This window comes from Jatropha curcas, chromosome 11, assembly GCF_041381405.1.
Source record: "Jatropha curcas cultivar XTBG-Jc1 chromosome 11, XTBG_Jcur_1.0, whole genome shotgun sequence".
Lineage (NCBI taxonomy): Eukaryota > Viridiplantae > Streptophyta > Magnoliopsida > Malpighiales > Euphorbiaceae > Jatropha > Jatropha curcas.
The window spans coordinates 786621-805905 of record NC_143161.1 but is presented as its reverse complement, the minus strand read 5'-3'; the positions used below and the strand labels follow the sequence as shown (position 1 = coordinate 805905).

The 19285-nt window shown below is 33.9% G+C and overlaps 4 protein-coding genes and 1 pseudogene across 5 annotated transcripts; 1 reads left to right on the top strand and 4 right to left on the bottom strand.

Moving 5' to 3' along the window:
- Positions 1–227: 227 nt before the first annotated feature.
- On the bottom strand, positions 228–2556 carry LOC149492290 (transcription factor DYT1-like). Its single transcript, XM_089716338.1, has 4 exons — positions 2234–2556; positions 1965–2138; positions 1703–1879; positions 228–1534 (listed from the first exon to the last, which is right to left on the bottom strand). The coding sequence occupies exons 1-4, from the start codon at positions 2432–2434 to the stop codon at positions 1463–1465; spliced, it is 624 nt and encodes a 207-aa protein (XP_089572464.1). The 5' UTR covers positions 2435–2556; the 3' UTR covers positions 228–1462.
- Positions 2557–3373: 817 nt separating this feature from the next.
- On the top strand, positions 3374–4934 carry LOC149492289 (small ribosomal subunit protein mS78 (rPPR3a)-like). The gene has a single exon (XM_089715876.1). The coding sequence runs from the start codon at positions 3446–3448 to the stop codon at positions 4598–4600; it is 1155 nt and encodes a 384-aa protein (XP_089572002.1). The 5' UTR covers positions 3374–3445; the 3' UTR covers positions 4601–4934.
- Positions 4935–9320: 4386 nt separating this feature from the next.
- On the bottom strand, positions 9321–11838 carry LOC149492288 (putative terpene synthase 13). Its single transcript, XM_089716553.1, has 6 exons — positions 11266–11838; positions 10808–11177; positions 10487–10705; positions 10246–10384; positions 9902–10150; positions 9321–9811 (listed from the first exon to the last, which is right to left on the bottom strand). The coding sequence occupies exons 1-6, from the start codon at positions 11744–11746 to the stop codon at positions 9524–9526; spliced, it is 1746 nt and encodes a 581-aa protein (XP_089572679.1). The 5' UTR covers positions 11747–11838; the 3' UTR covers positions 9321–9523.
- Positions 11839–13799: 1961 nt separating this feature from the next.
- LOC149492287 (BTB/POZ domain-containing protein At3g22104-like) lies at positions 13800–15219 on the bottom strand (annotated as a pseudogene). Its single transcript, XR_016318930.1, has 2 exons — positions 14256–15219; positions 13800–14185 (listed from the first exon to the last, which is right to left on the bottom strand). The product of XR_016318930.1 is annotated as a BTB/POZ domain-containing protein At3g22104-like (transcript).
- Positions 15220–16688: 1469 nt separating this feature from the next.
- Positions 16689–19108, bottom strand: LOC105649410 (putative terpene synthase 13). Its single transcript, XM_089716690.1, has 6 exons — positions 18627–19108; positions 18169–18538; positions 17848–18066; positions 17600–17738; positions 17256–17504; positions 16689–17172 (listed from the first exon to the last, which is right to left on the bottom strand). The coding sequence occupies exons 1-6, from the start codon at positions 19054–19056 to the stop codon at positions 16885–16887; spliced, it is 1695 nt and encodes a 564-aa protein (XP_089572816.1). The 5' UTR covers positions 19057–19108; the 3' UTR covers positions 16689–16884.
- Between the last annotated feature and the right edge of the window lie 177 nt (positions 19109–19285).

The window sequence follows — 19285 nt, the reverse complement described above, 5'->3', positions numbered from 1 at the left end:
TACAAGAATTTAGGGTGTTCTGCAGATACCTAGCGTGGCAAAAGCAAGGGGTCTTCATTCTTGAATTTCAAACGGTGAAATATTGATTAAAATAAAGAAACGGATGAAGAAGGGCATCTGCCAGAGCATTTCTTGTGGAACTGGAAATGCTAAATAATTGTTTTATGAATGTGACTCTTCTTAATAATTAAGTCAAGTTTCACATAAATAATGATACCTGCAATCTATTTGGGTGTTGCATTTAGACTCTTTGATTTCTAATAATTAAAGATATCCGGGAAGACAAACAAGAATCTTAACTTAGTGGCCCTAAACTTCACACCAAAACTAATAGCCATTAATTTTGCTAGTTGAAAATTGAAATTATTGTAATCTATCAAGCTTTCTAATTAATGAACAAAAAAGTGTAATTTGTGTATCATACATTCTCTCAAATGCTAAAAATTTCTGTCGAAAAATCTGTTGCCATCCCAGGAAAAGAGTTCTATCACGACCTCAGAAGATTGGAAACAGGAAATTAGTAGGAACTCAGGCGTGGGACTCTTGATTGTGATTCCGTCTTGTTATGCGAATGTAGCAGAAAACTACTGCAACTATAGCCATCAAGAATCCACAGAGAATTACATCTCCACCTGCAACAGACCTATTAGGATGATGCCTCGCTATTTGTCTGATACCTGGAGTAACAGCTATAATACCATTTTGAGATGGAGCTGGACTTGGAACAGTTGGTTGCATTAAGCCTAACATACACAGATCAGCCAAGAGAATGCAGAAGAGAAGAATACGAACCATAGAGCTTGATTCTAGACTTGCAGTGGTGATATATGAATATGAAAGCAAGCTTTAAATTCTTGATGTTGCTAACTAGTTATATACCCAAATATAAGATGACTTGAAGATTTGGCAATATAATAAAGAGGGTTAGGTGTGAAATATGCGAACGCGGTTCCATGGTTGGATTATGTATTTTCAGCATAACATGGGAAATGTGATGCTAGGGTAGGTCTATGTGAGGGAGAAAGAGGAATACAGGACATAAAATGACAATGATTTACTACTGTCTTCCATGATCTTGGGTAGCTTAAAACAATCTCATTCTTAATCATGGGTTTGACTATACAGTTGAGTCTTTCGAAGCAGAAGTTTTAAGTCCAAATATCTAATTTATGAATATGGGTGATGTAAATTTGGGGGAAATTTGATCTTTTTGGGAGACAGATATAAACAATCATATATAGTGAATTTAATTCTGGTCCTTGTATATAAAATATATTTATATTTCAGCCTAGTTATTAACTCCCTTTAGCTTGAAGCTTAACAAAAGTTCTTCATCTTGTTCATAGAACTGAACTGTAAATTCTTTCACTCAATTAATATTAATGCAACAATCCAAAACATATTTGTATAAATGAATCTGATCTTCCTCCCAAAATCCATGAATAATGAAATTAGTGGCCTTCTATATCCTTCTGATGATTTCTAGCAGAAGGTCCTTGGTCTGCTGAACTGTGAGTGTATCACCATAAGTACCCTGAAAAAACAAAAACACTCTTTCTGATCAAAACAAGCAAAAGTTATATTTTCCCATATTATATTAGACTACTTACAGACGTAAGAAACATGGCAGTACATTCTAGCTTACTAAAATAAGGATTAACAACTACAAAAGTTGATATAAAAATTGCAGAAAATGCCTTGCCTCAACACAGGACGAAACAAGAATTGCTCCTTTAGTGGTAGTAACATTGGTGTCAGTGAGTTCAAGGCCAAGATAAGTCATGTTCTCTAATAATCTACAGAATCTGCCTCTTTTCTTCTCCAAAATAATCTTAATCCATAGCTTATTCCCATCAATGTTAGTCACCTGAACTTCTTCCTACAAATTTTGCCATAAAACAACATCGTAACTGATATAAATTCCAATAAGTGAAACAAGTGGTAAAAGGTTATTTTAATCAAACCATTATTCCATATTGCTTCATTTCCCCTGCAGAATCAATCTCATCAATCTTTGCCTTTATTTCCTCTTCCGATGATGCATCCATTTCTAGAAGCTGGTCACTAAGAAACTCAACATTGTTCTGCAATTCTTGGATGTAAGTAATAGCATCCTCAATTATGGTCGCCTTATTCATCTACACCAGCCAAGATTTGAAGAAAGAAAAGTTAGAATAAGGATTTAAAGAAAATGAAAAACGAATAAAGCAAAAGATTTAGAAGATAATCATACATTGGTGATTATAGGGACAATTGCTCGTAAGGCCAAAAGCCTATCACTAAGCTTTTGTCTTCTTCTTCTCTCAGCATGAAGGTTCTTCGATTTGAATTCTCCGGTATCGTCATAATCACCTCTTCTCCGGCCTAATCTTCCTCTTCCGCTGCTTTCTCGAGGAATACACAATTCTTTCATGGCAGAGCTAACAAATTCCATTCTTGATATGTAATGACCAGTCAATACTGGTCTAACCAAATGAGAGGTAGTGAGAGAGCTCTTGCAATGCTATAATGGGTATATAAAGCAGTTAATCACACAAGAAAGAGAATCTTGTTGGTTGTATGTGTTCGTACAATTCCCACATAACAAGCATTTTTCATTTATTTGCTCAAAATGTAATAGCTTCAATTTGTATTTCTATCATTCTGTTGTTTGGTCATTGTGCTATTGTTGCTTTAATGGCCAAACTGTTAGTATTGTTGCCTGGAAAGTACAAAATGCATGAGTTAACAACAGGAAGATAATATTCAGTTACAGTCAAATATAGTTTTATTCTATAAATGTGTCATGTGGTCCAAGCTTTTATGTGAGATTAATTTTGTTTAGGGTAATCGACACCTTTTTTTTATCATTTTAAGTTAAAATGATAATTAAACAATTGTTTTTTAGCTAACACTTCCTAACTTGAACAGTTATATATTAGCTAAAAATTAATAATTAATTATTAATAAAATATCTAACAGCTAACGGACAAATAATTTAAATTTATATGAAAAAATTACATATTTCATAATTATAAAATGACATTGAAAGCTATTTGTCCACATTAAAAAGATAGAGGAACACCTCTAATTTAAAAAGAAAAAGGAAAGAAAAGAATAGCTAAATATATTTATGTATTCAGTATTTGAAACCAACGCATGTTTAAGAAAATTGATTAATAACTTGAATAAAAAAATGATTAATGGCTTGTGATGAAGATTGCAATAAAATAATTAGAGATAAGCCAACCCAATTTTTCTCAAATTATATCCATTAATTAGAATTTATTATCATGTGATTTATGTATTTATTATAATAAAATATGAAAGTAAATTATTATATTGAAGTGGTTGTAAATATTATATATATATATATAATTAATAATATTATTATCATTGGAGATTCCACCGGCAATAGTTCTCACTAATGAGTAACTAACGACCTAAAGCCCCCAAACCCAGAAAGATGTTGTCCGTATCGCGCCTTCTCCGCCGCGCCTTCTCAGCATCTGCCCAACTAACCACCAGTAAAGCCGCCACCGCCGCCACGACAAAATCACTCTGTGACGCCATCCTCAAGGAGCGCAACTTGAAGCGACTCGTGGAGAAGTTCAAAAAATTCTCCGAAAATAAACGCTTCCGGGCCAATGCCGATACTTATAAACTAACCGTTCGCCGACTGGGCGCTGCTAAACGCTTTAATTTGATACAAGAAATACTCGAGGACCAAAAGAAGTACGAAGAAATCTCCGAAGAAGCTTTTAATGCTCGTTTGATCTCGCTTTATGGGAAATCAGGCATGTTCGATGATGCCCAAAAAGTGTTCGATGAAATGACGGAGAAAAAGTGCACCAGGACGGTATTGTCGTTCAATGCACTTCTGGCGGCGTGTGTTAACTCAAAGAAATTTGATAAGGTCGATGGGCTGTTCAGGGAATTGTCACAGAAATTGAAGATTGAACCAGGTTTGGCCTCTTATAATATAGTTATTAAGGCATTTTGTCAGATGGGTTCGTTGGATTCAGCAATGTCATTGCTTGATGAGATGGAGGACAAAGGAGTGCACCCTAATTTGGTTACGTTTAATACACTTCTATATGGGCTTTATAAAAATGGGCGTTTTGAGGATGGAGACTGGATATGGAGTCTAATGGCATTCGAGAATATTCCTGATATAAGGAGTTACAACGCAAAGTTGCTTGGGCTGGCATTGGAGAAGGGAACAAATGATGCAGTCAAGTTGGTTGAAGAAATGAAAATTAAGGGGATTAAACCTGATGTTAGTAGTTTCAATGCTTTAATTAAAGGGTTTGTTAAAGAGGAGAACTTGGAACAAGCTAAGCATTGGTATTATGAAATTGGGAATAGTGATTGTGAGCCAGACATACTCACTTTTCGAACACTGATTTCTTTTGCATGCGAGAAGGACGATTTGAAGTTTGCTTTTGAGCTTTCAAAAAAAATCATCAGTAGGAAGTGTGCTGTTAACAAAGCATTGTTGCAGCAAGTGGTAGATGGGTTGGTCAAGTCGTCACAAATTCAGGAGGCAAAAGAACTTGTGCAGCTTGGGAAGAATAATGGTTACAGTCGTTATCAGTTGAAGCTGCCTTCAGATGAGTAGTGCCAGAGCGTCTTGGTTCTGTTTTTTGCGTTCGTGTATGAGGAAATTGGGGAAGGCATTGAATCATAAAATGTGATAAAACTGACCTATAAATCATGAAAAGACGAAAAGTTAGGCAGCAACAGTACCAAAATTGTTTTTGATGTTTTGTTTTTTCAATTTTAAGATGGTTAAGATCCTCATGTATAATGATTTCATTTAATGTGGATCCGGAATTTGCACTGTCGAAAAATGTCTACCATTTTGAAAATGTCTGTTAAGGATACCAGAATAGGATCGTGTCACAGAGCAATTAACAGGAAAGTCTAATTCAATTAACTTCCCCTTGTTCTGATTCTTCCTGCGACCTACTGTGATAATTAACTCAAGCTCCTCAAAGGGAACTTGAAACCTTGGACCTCGATAGAGAGAGCTCCAGATCTCTGTATTTTGTGAAATTCGACTTGGCTTTTATTATTCTAATTGTCCTTTGAATAGGACTAGACTTACTACATGAAGAAACCTATAAATTAGGCTCCTTAAAAATACTATACTAAAGGAGAGTAGACAACTTGAATTAAAATACTAAGGGAAAAAATTATTTAGTTCTCCAGGTTTCACAAAATTAATTTTTGAGTCCTCTAGTTTTGTATATTAAGTATTTAATCTCAGAGGTGATGTTATGTCTTATTAAGAGGTATTTCCGTATAAAATCTAGAGATTTTTCCGTTAAAAGCGTGTACAAAGACAAATTTACCCTGTACGACGATGGGACAAAACCCTTTCGCTTGAAGTGGAGGGAAAATGAAAAGTCTCATATAACCTCCTATCTTCTTTCAAAGGAATTGATTTTCTTTGAGTTTTCATGGAGGATTTCACTTGATTCTCTGCAATTGTTGTTTCGAAGCAGTGGACGTGTTACTTTCGTTCTCCATTCTCCTGAGATTAGGGGTCGTTGGAAGGATTAAAGTTAATTTTTTAACATTTCTTCCATATTTCGCAAAGTTAGTTACTTTATTTGAAATTTTCTTTTCTCATGGTCGTTTTGCGATTTAAGAAGAGTCGATTACACGTTTTTGGTCCTCTGTTTTGATACCAATAGCGTATTTGGGATTTTAGGGTTAGTTGGGTTAGTAATTGAGTGATTGAACTGATGATATCATAAATTGCATCGCAGGAGAACATTATAATGCTTCCTCTACGGTATTCGATCGAAGTTTTGTACCAAGGAGAATGGCGTACCATACATAACGTGGATCCCGACAAAATTTCTTATATTGTTCTGCTGCAACTGGTGTGCAAGCTACACAAAGTTCAAACTGGAAATGTGCTTTTTGCGAGCAGATATGCCACGACAAGAGGACATGTGAGAAAGCCCCTCAAGCTGCTGCAAAGGGATAAAATTCTATAAAACTGGTTTATTTTTTCATTTTTCTTTGAGGTTTTTTATAATCTATCAATTGATTTTTTTTCTGTAATTTGTAAGGGTAAGAAGCGGACTACTCAAGTGAGAGATGGCAGTGGAAGTGGATCATGCAGTGTAGAAGCTTCTACTGGATTAGTTTCTGCAACAAATTAGCATTTGAAATGAGTTTTTTTGTGAAGCTGCTGCAAAATAGTTATGCAATAGGCTAACAGGAACTGCTAATACTTTTTGGTTCTTGTCTCTGTGGTCATAGATATTGTTAGGATGAGAATGCCAAGTAGGGCGGCTTACATAATTATTTTGACAGTTGTAAATATGGTATAAACTTGCTGATCAGCTGTTTATTTTGCATTTTGGACACATACAGGTGCTAGGATATTTATAGAATAAGCCTTTTTGTCTTACAAGTGACACTTGGATGTTGTGTTACAAGGAACACTCAATGCTGAACATGTAGATGTTGAGTTCTTTTTGTAATACATCAACTCAGCTATTTATTAATGAAATGGAATTTTAATTATTTATCAATATTGCACGAATTGTTATTTTTTTTATGCATGTGTTGCTTCCATATTCAATAATGTCAAATAAGAGATCACAAGTTTAGAGAAGAAAAGATTTTAAATTCCATTCCATTAGTGAGGCCAATAGGTACAATAAAACTAACTTCAACTACCATTGACAGTGCATTCAACAAAAAGGCTAACCATTATAAAAACAACACCTTAATAAACCCACTAACACAACTTGACCCTACTTCACCTTGCAAACAACAATCATTAAAATCAGAAATAGCATCATTATGCCTACTATAGAGACACCAAAAATCATCTTCAGCAAACCCAGCTCTGCTTCTATATGAGAAAGCCTCCATGCGATCCTTCAAATCTCTGTCTATAGAACCGAACGGTTTCGGTTCCAGTACGGTGACAAAAATAACGGTTCCGATTGATTTTTTGGCGAATCGCATAATTTTAAATTTTAAATTTTGAAAACCGGTTTTCAAAATTTAATAAATTTGTGAAAGTTATTTGTAAAAAAAATACACCTAAAAAATACTTCAATTAAATTTATTTTTTTAAAGACTTGAACATAATTATTTTTTTTAAAAAAATTCTTCAACTGAATTCTTGAAAAATTAAAAAAAAGAAAAAACAAAAATGACAGTTTCTAATGGCTAGAACCGCCGGTTCAAACCGGCCGGAGAACCGGCGGTTCCAATCCAGTTCTGACTGATTTTCTGGAACCGCCGGTTTCGGTTCCAGAAATCTGGAACCAGAACCGAACCGAAAATCTCCTGTATCGATTCCGGTTCGGACCGGTTCTGGTTACAGTTCGAGATCGGTTCGAACCGACGATTCTGGTTTCCGAAACCGTAATATGGCCACCCTTAGGTAAATCAAACCAACGGAGAAACTTGAAAATACACTTACCAAAAAAGCAGGAATCATACTGTTGATTCTCAACGAGAGAGTTGTTGATGGTGCTCATAGAACGAGTTTGTTAAATTAATCATCCTAGATTCTTCAATAATTTACATGTGTTTAGAATTTGCGGTGGATAGTGTTTTTGCTTAGACATGCTAAGATGCCATTTTTAGGTTTCGTACAAGGGATCTGTCATTACTTTTTTTGTCGTGGTTCTATAGATATATTAAACATCCATTAACATTTTTAATTCCTTTTTTTTTTTTAAATCAAGAATAGAACTTGTATTAATGAAATTCCAAAAATACATTTGAAATGGAATTCCAAACATGTAAATTAATATGAGCATATGATGCTACAGCAAGAGAGTGGCCATTCATGTTAATCTACGGACTGGTTTAAAAAGAAACATCTGACCTATTGGCTAATAAGATTTTACAGTCTTCGATAACTTTTTCAAATGCATTTTTAATTCATTAACGTTTAAAGTTTATTTCCTCCTGTCCCATCACACAAACAAATCATAAATTGCTTGTTCAATTTTGTTTCCACTAGGCTATTACGTGGTGTTTAAAACGTATAATTCATCCACAATAATTCAGATTTAACTTGATTGAAATCCCCGCTCTTTTTTCAGGTGTAGAATATATAAAGTTTTGACTTTTGTCAACGAAATGTCTAAGTTCAAAGAAATGTCAATTCGAGAATCTTTTTTGTGGTCACCTGCTCTTACAGTAAATTACAAAACAACAGAGTTAGGATGTTGTAAAGGGTGGAGGTGAACTAACGAGATGTTAGAATCCATGCAGGTGAAAATATATGATACGGACTTATTTAGATTTGGATCGATCAATATTAAAAGATTAATATTAACTAATTAGCTAATTAATTTGTCACTTTTATATGTATTTTATGGATTTACTATGTAGTCGATTTGGATTTCTAACAAGGTCAATCTCAACTTAAAATACATTATTTAAATTCAATCCATCTCCAATTTATTTAAAATTTTACTTTTATTATTTAAATCCGTCTCAAATTCTATTACAATTACTCATTTTAACATTAAAAATATTATTTTTTTATTTTTTGAAAATAAAAACAAGAAAAATCATAAATAAAATATTACTTCAATATCCATTTTTTATTACTCAAATCTGTTAAAATTGGGTGGGATTGGGTACCGATGACTGGGGTAAAATTACGATCTCTAGGAAGATAGGATGAGTTTTTTCGCATGTTTTTAATTTTTTATTTTAATATATCATAGTAAATTTATCCATAAAAAATAAATTATAAATTACAAATATAAGTTTTTACGCATGATTGGTGGAGAGAAGGTCTGTCGAGCATGGGAGTGGAAATGACAATAACAAACGTGGTCAAGACCATAACAAGTACTTGTCGGTTTCAAAAACAATTGCCATGACTATCAACAATTGCTTGATATGGATATAATAACGTGCATATGTAGTAACCAAAATAAACATAATTTTGTGCAATCAATTTAACTTTTTTGTCGTTTCAAGAAATGTTAACGTGTTTGTTTCCTTTCAGTCTACGGTCTGAAATATTTTTGAGCACTGATCACTCATTTTATAATGCTATATGCCCTTGGATCAGTTTGATGTATTTCAATATTTTTTAGAATGTTGCGTAATTGTGTCGGTTTCTAGCTATGGAGAAGATGAAGATGAAGATGAAGAGAGGAATGCTTGGGTTTTATTACTTGTTAAAAATTTGTACTATATCGATGGGACTACAATTACTTGGAACCTTAAGGACAAGATTTAAAATTAAACTTGGATCCAAAGCTAAAGCAAAATATGATTATATCAGCATATTTTAAAAATTATAATATAAATTTATAAAATATAAAATATGGATATTGAACGTCAACAAAGCAGAGTTATATTGAATTAATTTTTCAAAATAGAGATCTTAATTTAAAATATTTTACAAAATAAAGATATTAAACTGTAATTCACCCTTACTGAAACTTCTTTATTTTCCTATCCTCTTTACATTGCTATTATAACGAGGAATTATCAAATACATGATTGTTTTCAGAATTACTGTTTTACAGTACAATTAAGACAAAGTGTCCTGCAGGATAGACTTGACATGGCTTTCAAGAAGTGGAAGTTGTTGGCAATCGTCATAATCATACATTAATGGAACCATTCTTGCAAGATTAAGACAAGCTTTGTTGAAAGTCGATGAAAATCGATTTGGCGAGAGGCATTCTTGGTTGAGCTGTTTCCATGCATTTGAAATCATGTCCTTGACCTTCTTTCTTACACTTTCTACGGAACATCCTTTATATTCCTTCATGTAACATTCTACGTACGATCCATCATGCCCATCCTGATCCTCATCCTGCATTTATATTTTCCCATTACTATTTACTATTACTTTGTACATCTTAAAATAATATTTCAGTTTGATTTTGGCACGAAAATATAGTACCTTGGCACTTCCCAAGTCATCCCAGAGACGAAGAATTGCAGCGGTAGAAGACATTATGGGTGGATGATTGTCAATGAGTTCCACATTTTCCTTGGTAACACCATGACCCAGTAGAAAGAAAATGTGGACCAGAACCACGTGAACGCCTGAACTAATAATTCCATTATTCAAGTATTCTTCGGCGTTTGGCAACTGTCCAGAACCAAACCATTTTGCTTCTACTAGAAATGCATTGCACAAACTGGCCCACTGTGAGAATCGTAAAGGACCTCTGATTATAATCAATCTTGTGGAAATTTAAAATTTAGTTTTTGTATACATAAGAGTTTCTTGTTTTCCTGTACCGTTTTTCGCAGAGAGTCCACAGGATTCCAGCCGAGCTGTTTATAGACCTTGTGACTAATTTCATCAGTGATATTGTCAAGAGCCATGAAGCAGATCCTCATGTGGTCTGGCAGTTGTTCAGCGGCTGCAATGTCCCATCTATGCATGTAGATAATTAGTTAATTAGTTTAATTAACTGTTATTACTTAAATTACTTGATAAAATCTGTTTCATATTCCAGGGACTTTACAATTTATATACCTGTTAATAACTTCTGTAAATAATATGAGTTCATCTAGAGTCCCATAAACGTCGAAGATGTCGTCTATTAAATAAATAAAAGAGATGGGTTTTGTGAGGTCTACTCTCTGCTCTGATAAGCTTGGATCTGCAAGGGTCGCCATGGACCACATATGCCATTTTAGTGGCTGGTTTCTTGCGAACTTGAGCTCTTTAGACAAACCCACATCTTTCCACCACCTAAATAGTCCCACCAAAGGAAAAATATCAACATTAATTATTATGTGGTTAAGGCTTTCAAAAGGACAAAATACCCACAAGCATTTATGATAATAATGGAACCTTGATATTTTAAGAATTTCTTGCTTGTGTTGAGACTGGACCATCTTAATATCAATCTTTGCTAGTTCCTGTAGTTCATTCATCCACCCATTTGACCTCTGAAAATCTCTAATGAAGTTTTTGGCCATGAACCTGCTCAAGCTTTTGTGATGTGGGTATTGGAGTGTATTCTTTACTATTCTGGCTTGAGTATCGTCAAGATGTGTCGTGGATGAATTTAGAAGCCTGTGACTATAGTCTGAAGCTTCATCGAGTATATCTTCTCCTACTATGCTCAGCTGCGAAGCCTCAAATAAACCCATTAGTCCTTTGATGTCATCTGTCAGCTCCTTCTTGAATTTTCCCTCGTCTTTAAAGTTGTTAAACACTCCTGTAAAGAAATCATCCTTGTTGTGAATTTTGGTGTAATTTTTATAGCCAAGAAACAGAAATTTAGAGAAAGAAAATCAATTAATTACCTGGGAGGACATGGTAACCCTCTTGTCTCAAGAGTCGAAAGCGAAGGGCAGTCTCATGAAGATCATAGTCATTAGTGGTAGGAATCAAATATTGTCTTTTCAAAATTGCATCAATTTCCTCCTGGAAATTACATTCAATGCCAAGGCGTTGGATAGCATCAATCATGACTAAACCTTCAAAGGCATCTTCACAACTCGTTTTGGCTAGAGTTTGCTTAAATGCCCTCAACCTTTCCCCATGATGCTTAACGCAAATATCATCCTGCAAAAGTACTTTAGAGTTGGAGTAGTGTTGATCAGGTAGATTGGTTAAGTGATTTAAGGAAGTAGAAGCCAAAGTGTTTTCCTGGATAATGCTCCATTTTTCAGGAGCAAGGGCAGAGTTGAAATCTACTTGGTTTAACTTAACAATTTTTGGAGATTGCTTTTTAGGAAATGGAGTGTGAGAAGAAGTAAAGGATGCTTTAATAGTCAATGCCATCGTGACTTGTGAGAGATTAATTCTATCAAATGTTTCTGCACACAGAATTAATGCTGATGAGCTTAATTTATAACAAAATTTCTTGCCTAAATCCTGGGGCAAGTGGTTTTGTTTTTTTTCTTTTTTTAAATTTATACGTGTATGGTTAGAAATACTCTGATTATCTTACTTAATTTATAATAGATAGGACCGAACTCATCACGTGTTTTTTTTCTTTTTCTTTTTTTTTTTTTGGTCTTAAATTTGAGAAGCACGTGTTACTCATTGCAGAATTAATGTGACCTTTACATCGTTTCAAAGTCTTTTCTTGCCCCAGACAGAAACATCTTGTGTGAGTAAGATTTTTGCAACAATCTCAATCACGATTTTTAAAATTTTTTTATGTATCTAAGCCGCCTGACTCGTGAGCAGTGACTGAGGGAATTCCTCTCCATCTAGCTAAGAATATAACTAAATATCTTTTAATTTATGTTAATGAAAATATTAAAGTGCTGATGGAGGACTTCATTCAAGTTTATGTTTATTTATATATTTGCCTGATTATATTTAAGGGTATAAAAGAATTTTCGTTTTAAATTTCTTATCTTATGAGGAATTAATTGAAGTCATTTGTTGAAAAGTCACATTTTAATTGAAAACCATATTTATGTTTTATTTTTTATATTTTAATTATTCCAAGTGAAAAAAATATGGTTTGCGACGACAAGACGACAGGGACGGTATGAAACGAACTTCTTTCGATTTGTAAGTAGCTAAAATTTTTTCAACGACATCGTTTTCGGGTGATCAAGTGGGCTGTATTGTACATCTATAGTTCCATGGCCCAAGTAGGCCCTCAAAAATACATTTATAGCAAAGCCCGTGAGATTTGGCCCATGTCATATGGGCCAACAACTTTTATTACTGTCACCCAATACATGGTGAAGGCCTGTTTAGAAATTTTGATCTGGGGCACATAAACCGAAAGAAAACGTTTCTCGACTCTACCACTCATAAATGCTCCCTTCTTCCAACAAATTTGAGACTTGAAAAAAAAAATAACTGTCATCAAACATGTTTTTGTTAGAAAATTGCAATGGTGATTTCAAGAATGTTGGTCTAGTTGAGTTTTAAATGGCCAATTTTTTTTTTTTCAAAAAAAAAAAAAAAGAAGAAGAAGAGAAGATAATTTAAAGCTCACAAAACTCCATGGTAATTAATTATCACTCTTTCCAAAAGGAGAAAGACACATGCATATTTATTTCTTGAGTGCCTCTCTTCTATGTTTGACTACTGATCAATCATCATATGATTATTTCTTTTCTTTCTCCATAAATCAAAATTATAAAATGTGAAAACCCATAGAACTTTTTTTATTTGTTAATTAAGGATTTCTCTTTAAAAATTTAAATAAGCAATTTTATATATTCGAAAATGACTTTCTGATATTTTTGTGAGTATGAGATTAATTTCGTTTTAGGAATTTGTGAGTATGAAATTAATTTCATTTCAAGATTATGTTCCCTTGGAAGGTTTTTATACCATTATACCATTACTTTACTTCCTAGTTTAATTGAAGATGAGGTAACTTGTTGGTAAACGAAGGATACTGAAGGTATGGTGGCTCTACCAGAGTAGTATTGGAGAGTTTTGTTTTTGTACATCTGTTTGTCGTTTACAAGAACACTAATGTATGGTAAGAAAATGCTTTGGTTTCTGAAACGTCATTAATTACAGTTTGGGCTTCGGATTTCTCAAATGAGCGTGCCTTTTCCCGCATAGCTCGCTGGCTCAATCGACTCTGAGTAGGCTCAGCAGTCTATATAGATATTCTTCAGAAACATCCATTCATCTCTTAATTATTCTTGGTTTTGGGAAAGGAAGACATAGATGCGCACTTTGTATTGATTTTTCCAATAGGTAAAACGACAATATTGTGCTTAATTAACCACTCTAATTTGTATTAGAAGATGGACAATTAAGGTTGGAATTCCCGTCTCCTATGTTAGAAGAGGTTGTACTTGGAAAAACATCAAAATCTACGTATATACATAATTAATACATTAATTTTCTATCATGAACAAAGTTTTGGCAACGATATAACTTTGCCTGATCTACACAATCTTTGTTCCGCTACATTTGGCATGTGGGATTCCATCATTGTACAATTTTTTCAAGTTCTGCAACTCTCAACTGCATTTGTTGCAAGTGTGTTTCAAGATTCCCAGTTTCCCTTGAATGTTCTTGCTTTCTTGTGAAAGAAAGGACTTGCTCAGCTTCTTCTCTACCATTTTTCTTTAACTTACCATTAAACAATTTGATGATTGAGCTACTATGCTTGGATTGCTGCGTAATGTAAACCTTGTAAGTTTGAGCTTGCGAAGCTTCGGCCGATAGTTTTGTTTGATTCAGTGCAGAATATAACTTAACCTTTTCTTCTTCCTTTAATTGAGTATGGACCTGAAAAGCACCAGAGTCAGTAATAATATTTCTCAAATTAAAAATAAAAGAAAAAAACATGAACATATACCTCAATGTATAAGTCAATGGCTTGGTATTGTCTGTCACTAGTTTTTCTTGCAGAATCTGGAAGCACTGACAGTAATGCCGCGAATGTGGAAGGTTTCAGACGAAAATCTAAAGCTATTTCTATTAGATAGGAATCAATCAAGCAAGCAACCTTATTCAACCGACTTGGACTTATCCAACCTTGAAGCAAATAGGCTTCTGCAAGCCTTAAAACCAAATTCACATCGTACATGGTATAAATTTTCCTATTGGGAGGTCGAATTAGCAGATGATCCAAAGTTACTTGATCAAGCTGTGAACCTATTAATCTCTCTAACTTGATTTTGTAGCATTTTCTAATTGTTTTCAAGCTTGAGATGACTCGAAGAATATCAAATAAGCCCTTGCAAGAAAGACAATTCTTATCGAGTAATGGAAGCATACTTATTACAGCTTCTACCATTTGGCGCTTCTGATCAAGTCCAATACTAAGAAGTCTTGATTTCATGTAAAAGATGAGAAACTTAAAAATGATAACATGGTTTAATTTAAGGGATATCATCATCCTGATCACTTTGTCGAGAAAGTTGAAATTCAAGAACAAAAGATCTTGAAACCAACAAGTGGGTAGATAGCAGTCGTTTCTTGTACTAGAAATGCTGCTTGTATCAGAGGAAAGCTGGGAACTAAAATTCTCTGAGCAAAATCTAAATGGACTTGCAGTAGACATAGCAAGCTTTTCGACAATGGAGTTCAATAATTTCTCAAGTAGAATTGACGAATTTGTTGCAGGAAATATTTCTTGGCATTGTTTGAAAGCTACAAGGAGGTCACCAAGTCCAGTAATTAATCTCTTCAAGAGAATTTTCTATTTGGTCTATTAAGTTGAGTGTTGCTGAGCTACTACTATTATTTCCCATTTCCATGAAATAAGCAGCAGAATTTAGTAGAACTATATTAGAGGGAGTTATCTCAATTTTGCCATTGTTGTAGCAAAACCTTGCAACTAGCTCAAAACCATCTGCACCTCCTGGAAAGTCTTGGAATATCACTTTCATGTGACCTGTGTTGTCATTATCAGCCAATTTCCAAAATTATAATCCTCCTTTTATAGGCAGCTCATTGAATGAGTCGTGTATAACTCATTCACATCTTTATACTTTATCAAAGAAGATTGCAATGAGTCGTGTATAACTCATTCACATCTTTATACTTTATCAAAGAAGATTGCCAACTTTTCTTTCTTTTTCAAATAACACGTTTTTCTCTTCTTTTTTTTTTTTTTCTTTATCTGCAGCCTTGTTTGACCTTTATAAAAAAACGTGGTATATTTCCTTTTTTTTCTTTCTTCAAACTTGTGTGGGTCACACATGTTGGAGGGATCCCACAGTTAGAACCCACGCGGCGGGGAAAATATATGGTATGTACTTATTTGGATTCGGGTCCATCAATATTCAAATATTAGTATTAAATAATTAGCTAGTTAATTTTTCACTTTTATATCTATTTTGTGGATTTGCTATTTAGTCGATTTGAATTTCTGACAAGGTCAACCTCAATTTAAAATACATCAAAATTTTACTTCTATTATTTAAATCCGTCTCAAATTCTATTACAATTACTCATTTTAACATTTTTAACATTAAAAGTATTATTTTTTTATTTTTTGAAAATAAAAACAAGAAAAATCATAAATAAAATATTACTTCAATATCCATTTTTTATTACTCGAATATGTTAAAATTGGGTGGGATTAGATACCGATGACTTGGGTAAAATTACTATCTTTAGGAAGATAGGATGAGTTTTTTTCGCATGTTTTTAATTTTTTATTTTAATATATCATAGTAAATTTATCTATAAAAAATAAATTATAAATTACAAATATAAGTTTTTACGCATGATTGGTGGAGAGAAGGTGTGTCGAGCATGGGAGTGGAAATGAGAATAACAAACGTGGTCAAGACCAAAACAAGTACTTGTCGGTTTCAAAAACAATTGCCATGACTATCAGCAGTTGCTTGAGATACATATAATAACGTGCATATGTCTAACCAAAACAAACATAATCTTGTGCAATCAATTTAACTCTTTTGTCGTTTCAAGAAATGTTAAAGTGTTTGTTTCCTTTCAGTCTACGGTCTGAAATATTTTTGAGCACTGATCACTCATTTTATAATGCTATATGTATTTCAATATTTTTTAGAATGTTGCGTAATTGTGTCGTGTTTTCTAGCTATGGAGAAGATGAAGACGAACATGAAGAGAGGAATGCTTGTGTTTTATTACTTGTTAAAAATTTGTACTATATCGATGGGACAACAATTATTTGGAACCTTAAAGACAAAATTTAAAATTAAACTCGAATCTAAAGCTAGAGTAAAACATGATTATGTCAGCGTATTCTAGAAACTATAATATAAAATTATAAAATATAAAATATGGATGTTGAATGTCAACAAAACAGAGAGATATTGAATTAATTTTTCAAAATAGAGATCTTAATTTAAAATATTTTACAAATTAAAGATATTAAACTGTAATTCACCCTTACTGAAACTTCTTTATTTTCCTATCCTCTTTACATTGCTATTATAACGAGGAATTATCAAATACATGATTATTTTCAGAATTACTGTTTTACAGTACAATTAAGAGAAATTGTCCGGCAGGATAGACTTGACATGGCTTTCAAGAAGTGGAAGGTTTTGGCAATCGTCATAACCGTACATTAATGGAACCATTCTTGCAAGATTAAGACAAGCTTTGTTGAAAGTCGATGAAAATGGAGTTGGCGAGAGGCATTCTTGGTTGAGCTGTTTCCATGCATTTGAAATCATGTCGTTTACCTTCTTTCTTACACTTTCTACCGAACATCCTTTATATTCCTTCATGTAACATTCCACGTACGATCCATCATGCCCATCCTGATCCTCATCCTGCATATATACTTTCCCATTACTATTACTTTGTACATCTTAAAATAATATTTCAGTTTGATTTTGGCACGAAAATATAGTACCTTGGCACTTCCCAAGTCATCCCAGAGACGAAGAATTGCAGCGGTAGAAGATATTATGGGTGGATGATTGTCAATGAGTTCCACATTTTCCTTGGTAACACCATGACCCAGTAGAAAGAAAATGTGCACCAGAACCACGTGAACGCCTGAACTAATAATTCCATTCTTCAAGTATTCTTCGGCGTTTGGCAACTGTCCAGAACCAAACCATTTTGCTTCTACTAGAAATGCATTGCACAAACTGGCCCACTGCGAGAATCGTAAAGGACCTCTGATTATAATCAATCTTGTGGAAATTTAAAATTTAGTTTCTGTATACATAAGAGTTTCTTGTTTTCCTGTACCGTTTTTCGCAGAGAGTCTACAGGATTCCAGCCGAGCTGTTTATAGACCTTGTGACTAATTTCATCAGTGATATTGTCAAGAGCCATGAAGCAGATCCTCATGTAGTCTGGCAGTTGTTCAGCGGCTGCAATGTCCCATCTATGCATGTAGATAATTAGTTAATTAGTTTAATTAACTGTTATTACTTAAATTGCTTGATAAAATCTGTTTCATATTTGATATTCCAGGGACTTTACAATTTATATACCTGTTAATAACATCTGTAAATAATATAAGTTCATCTAGAGTCCCATAAACGTCGAAGATGTCATCTATTAAAAAAATAAAAGAGATGGGTTTTGTGAGGTCTACTCTCTGCTCTGATAAGCTTGGATCTGCAAGGGTCTCCATGGAGCACATATACCATTTTAGTGGCTGGTTTCTTGCGAACTTTAGTTCTTTAGACAAACCCACTTCTTTCCACCACCTAAATAGTCCCACCAAAGGAAAAATATCAACATTAATTATTACGTGGTTAAGGCTTTTACAAGGACAAAATACCCACAAGCATTTATGATAATAATGGAACCTTGATATTTTAAGAATTTCTTGCTGGTGTTGAGACTGGACCATCTTCATATCAATCTTCGCTAGTTCCTGTAGTTCATTCATCCACCCATTTGGCCTCTGAAAATCTCTAATGAAGCTTTTGGCCATGAACCTGCTCAAGCTTTTGTGATGTGGGTATTGGAGTGTATTCTTTACTATTCTGGCTTGAGTATCGTCAAGATGTGTCGTGGATGAATTTAGAAGCCTGTGACTATAGTCTGCAGCTTCATCGAGTATATCTTCTCCTACTATGCTCAGCTGCGAAGCCTCATATAAACCCATTAGTCCTTTGATGTCATCTGTCAGCTCCTTCTTGAATTTTCCCTCGTCTTTAAAGTTGTTAAATACTCCTGTAAAGAAATCATGCATGTTGTGAATTTTGGTGTAATTTTTATAGCCAAGAAACAGAAATTTAGAGAAAGGAAATCAATTAATTACCTGGGAGGACATGGTAACCCTCTTGTCTCAAGAGTCGAAAGCGAAGGGCAGTCTCATGAAGATCATAGTCATTAGTGGTAGGTATCAAATATTGTCTTTTCAAAATTGCATCAATTTCCTCCTGGAAATTATATTCAATGCCAAGGCGTTGGATAGCATCAATCATGACTAAACCCTCAACGGCATCTTCACAACTCGTTTTGGCTAGAGTTTGCTTAAATGCCCTCAACCTTTCCCCATGATGCTTAACGCAAATATCATCCTGCGAAAGTACTTTAGAGTTGGAGAAGTGTTGATCAGGTAGATTGGTTAAGTGATTTAAGGAAGTAGAAGCCAAAGTGTTTTCCTGGATAATGCTCCATTTTTCAGGAGCAAGGGCAGAGTTGAAATCTACTTGGTTTAACTTAACAATTTTTGGAGTCAATGCCATCGTGACTTGTGAGAGATTAATTCTATCAAATGTTTCTGCAAACAGAACTAACGCTGATGAGCTTAATTTATAACAAAATTTCTTGCCTAAATCCTGGGGCAGGTGGTTTTGTTTTTTTTTTTTTTTTTTTAAATTTATACGTGTATGGTTAGAAATGCTCTTGTTATCTTACTTAATTCACGTGTTTTTTTCTTTTTTTTTTTTTCTTAAATTTGAGAAGCACGTGTTA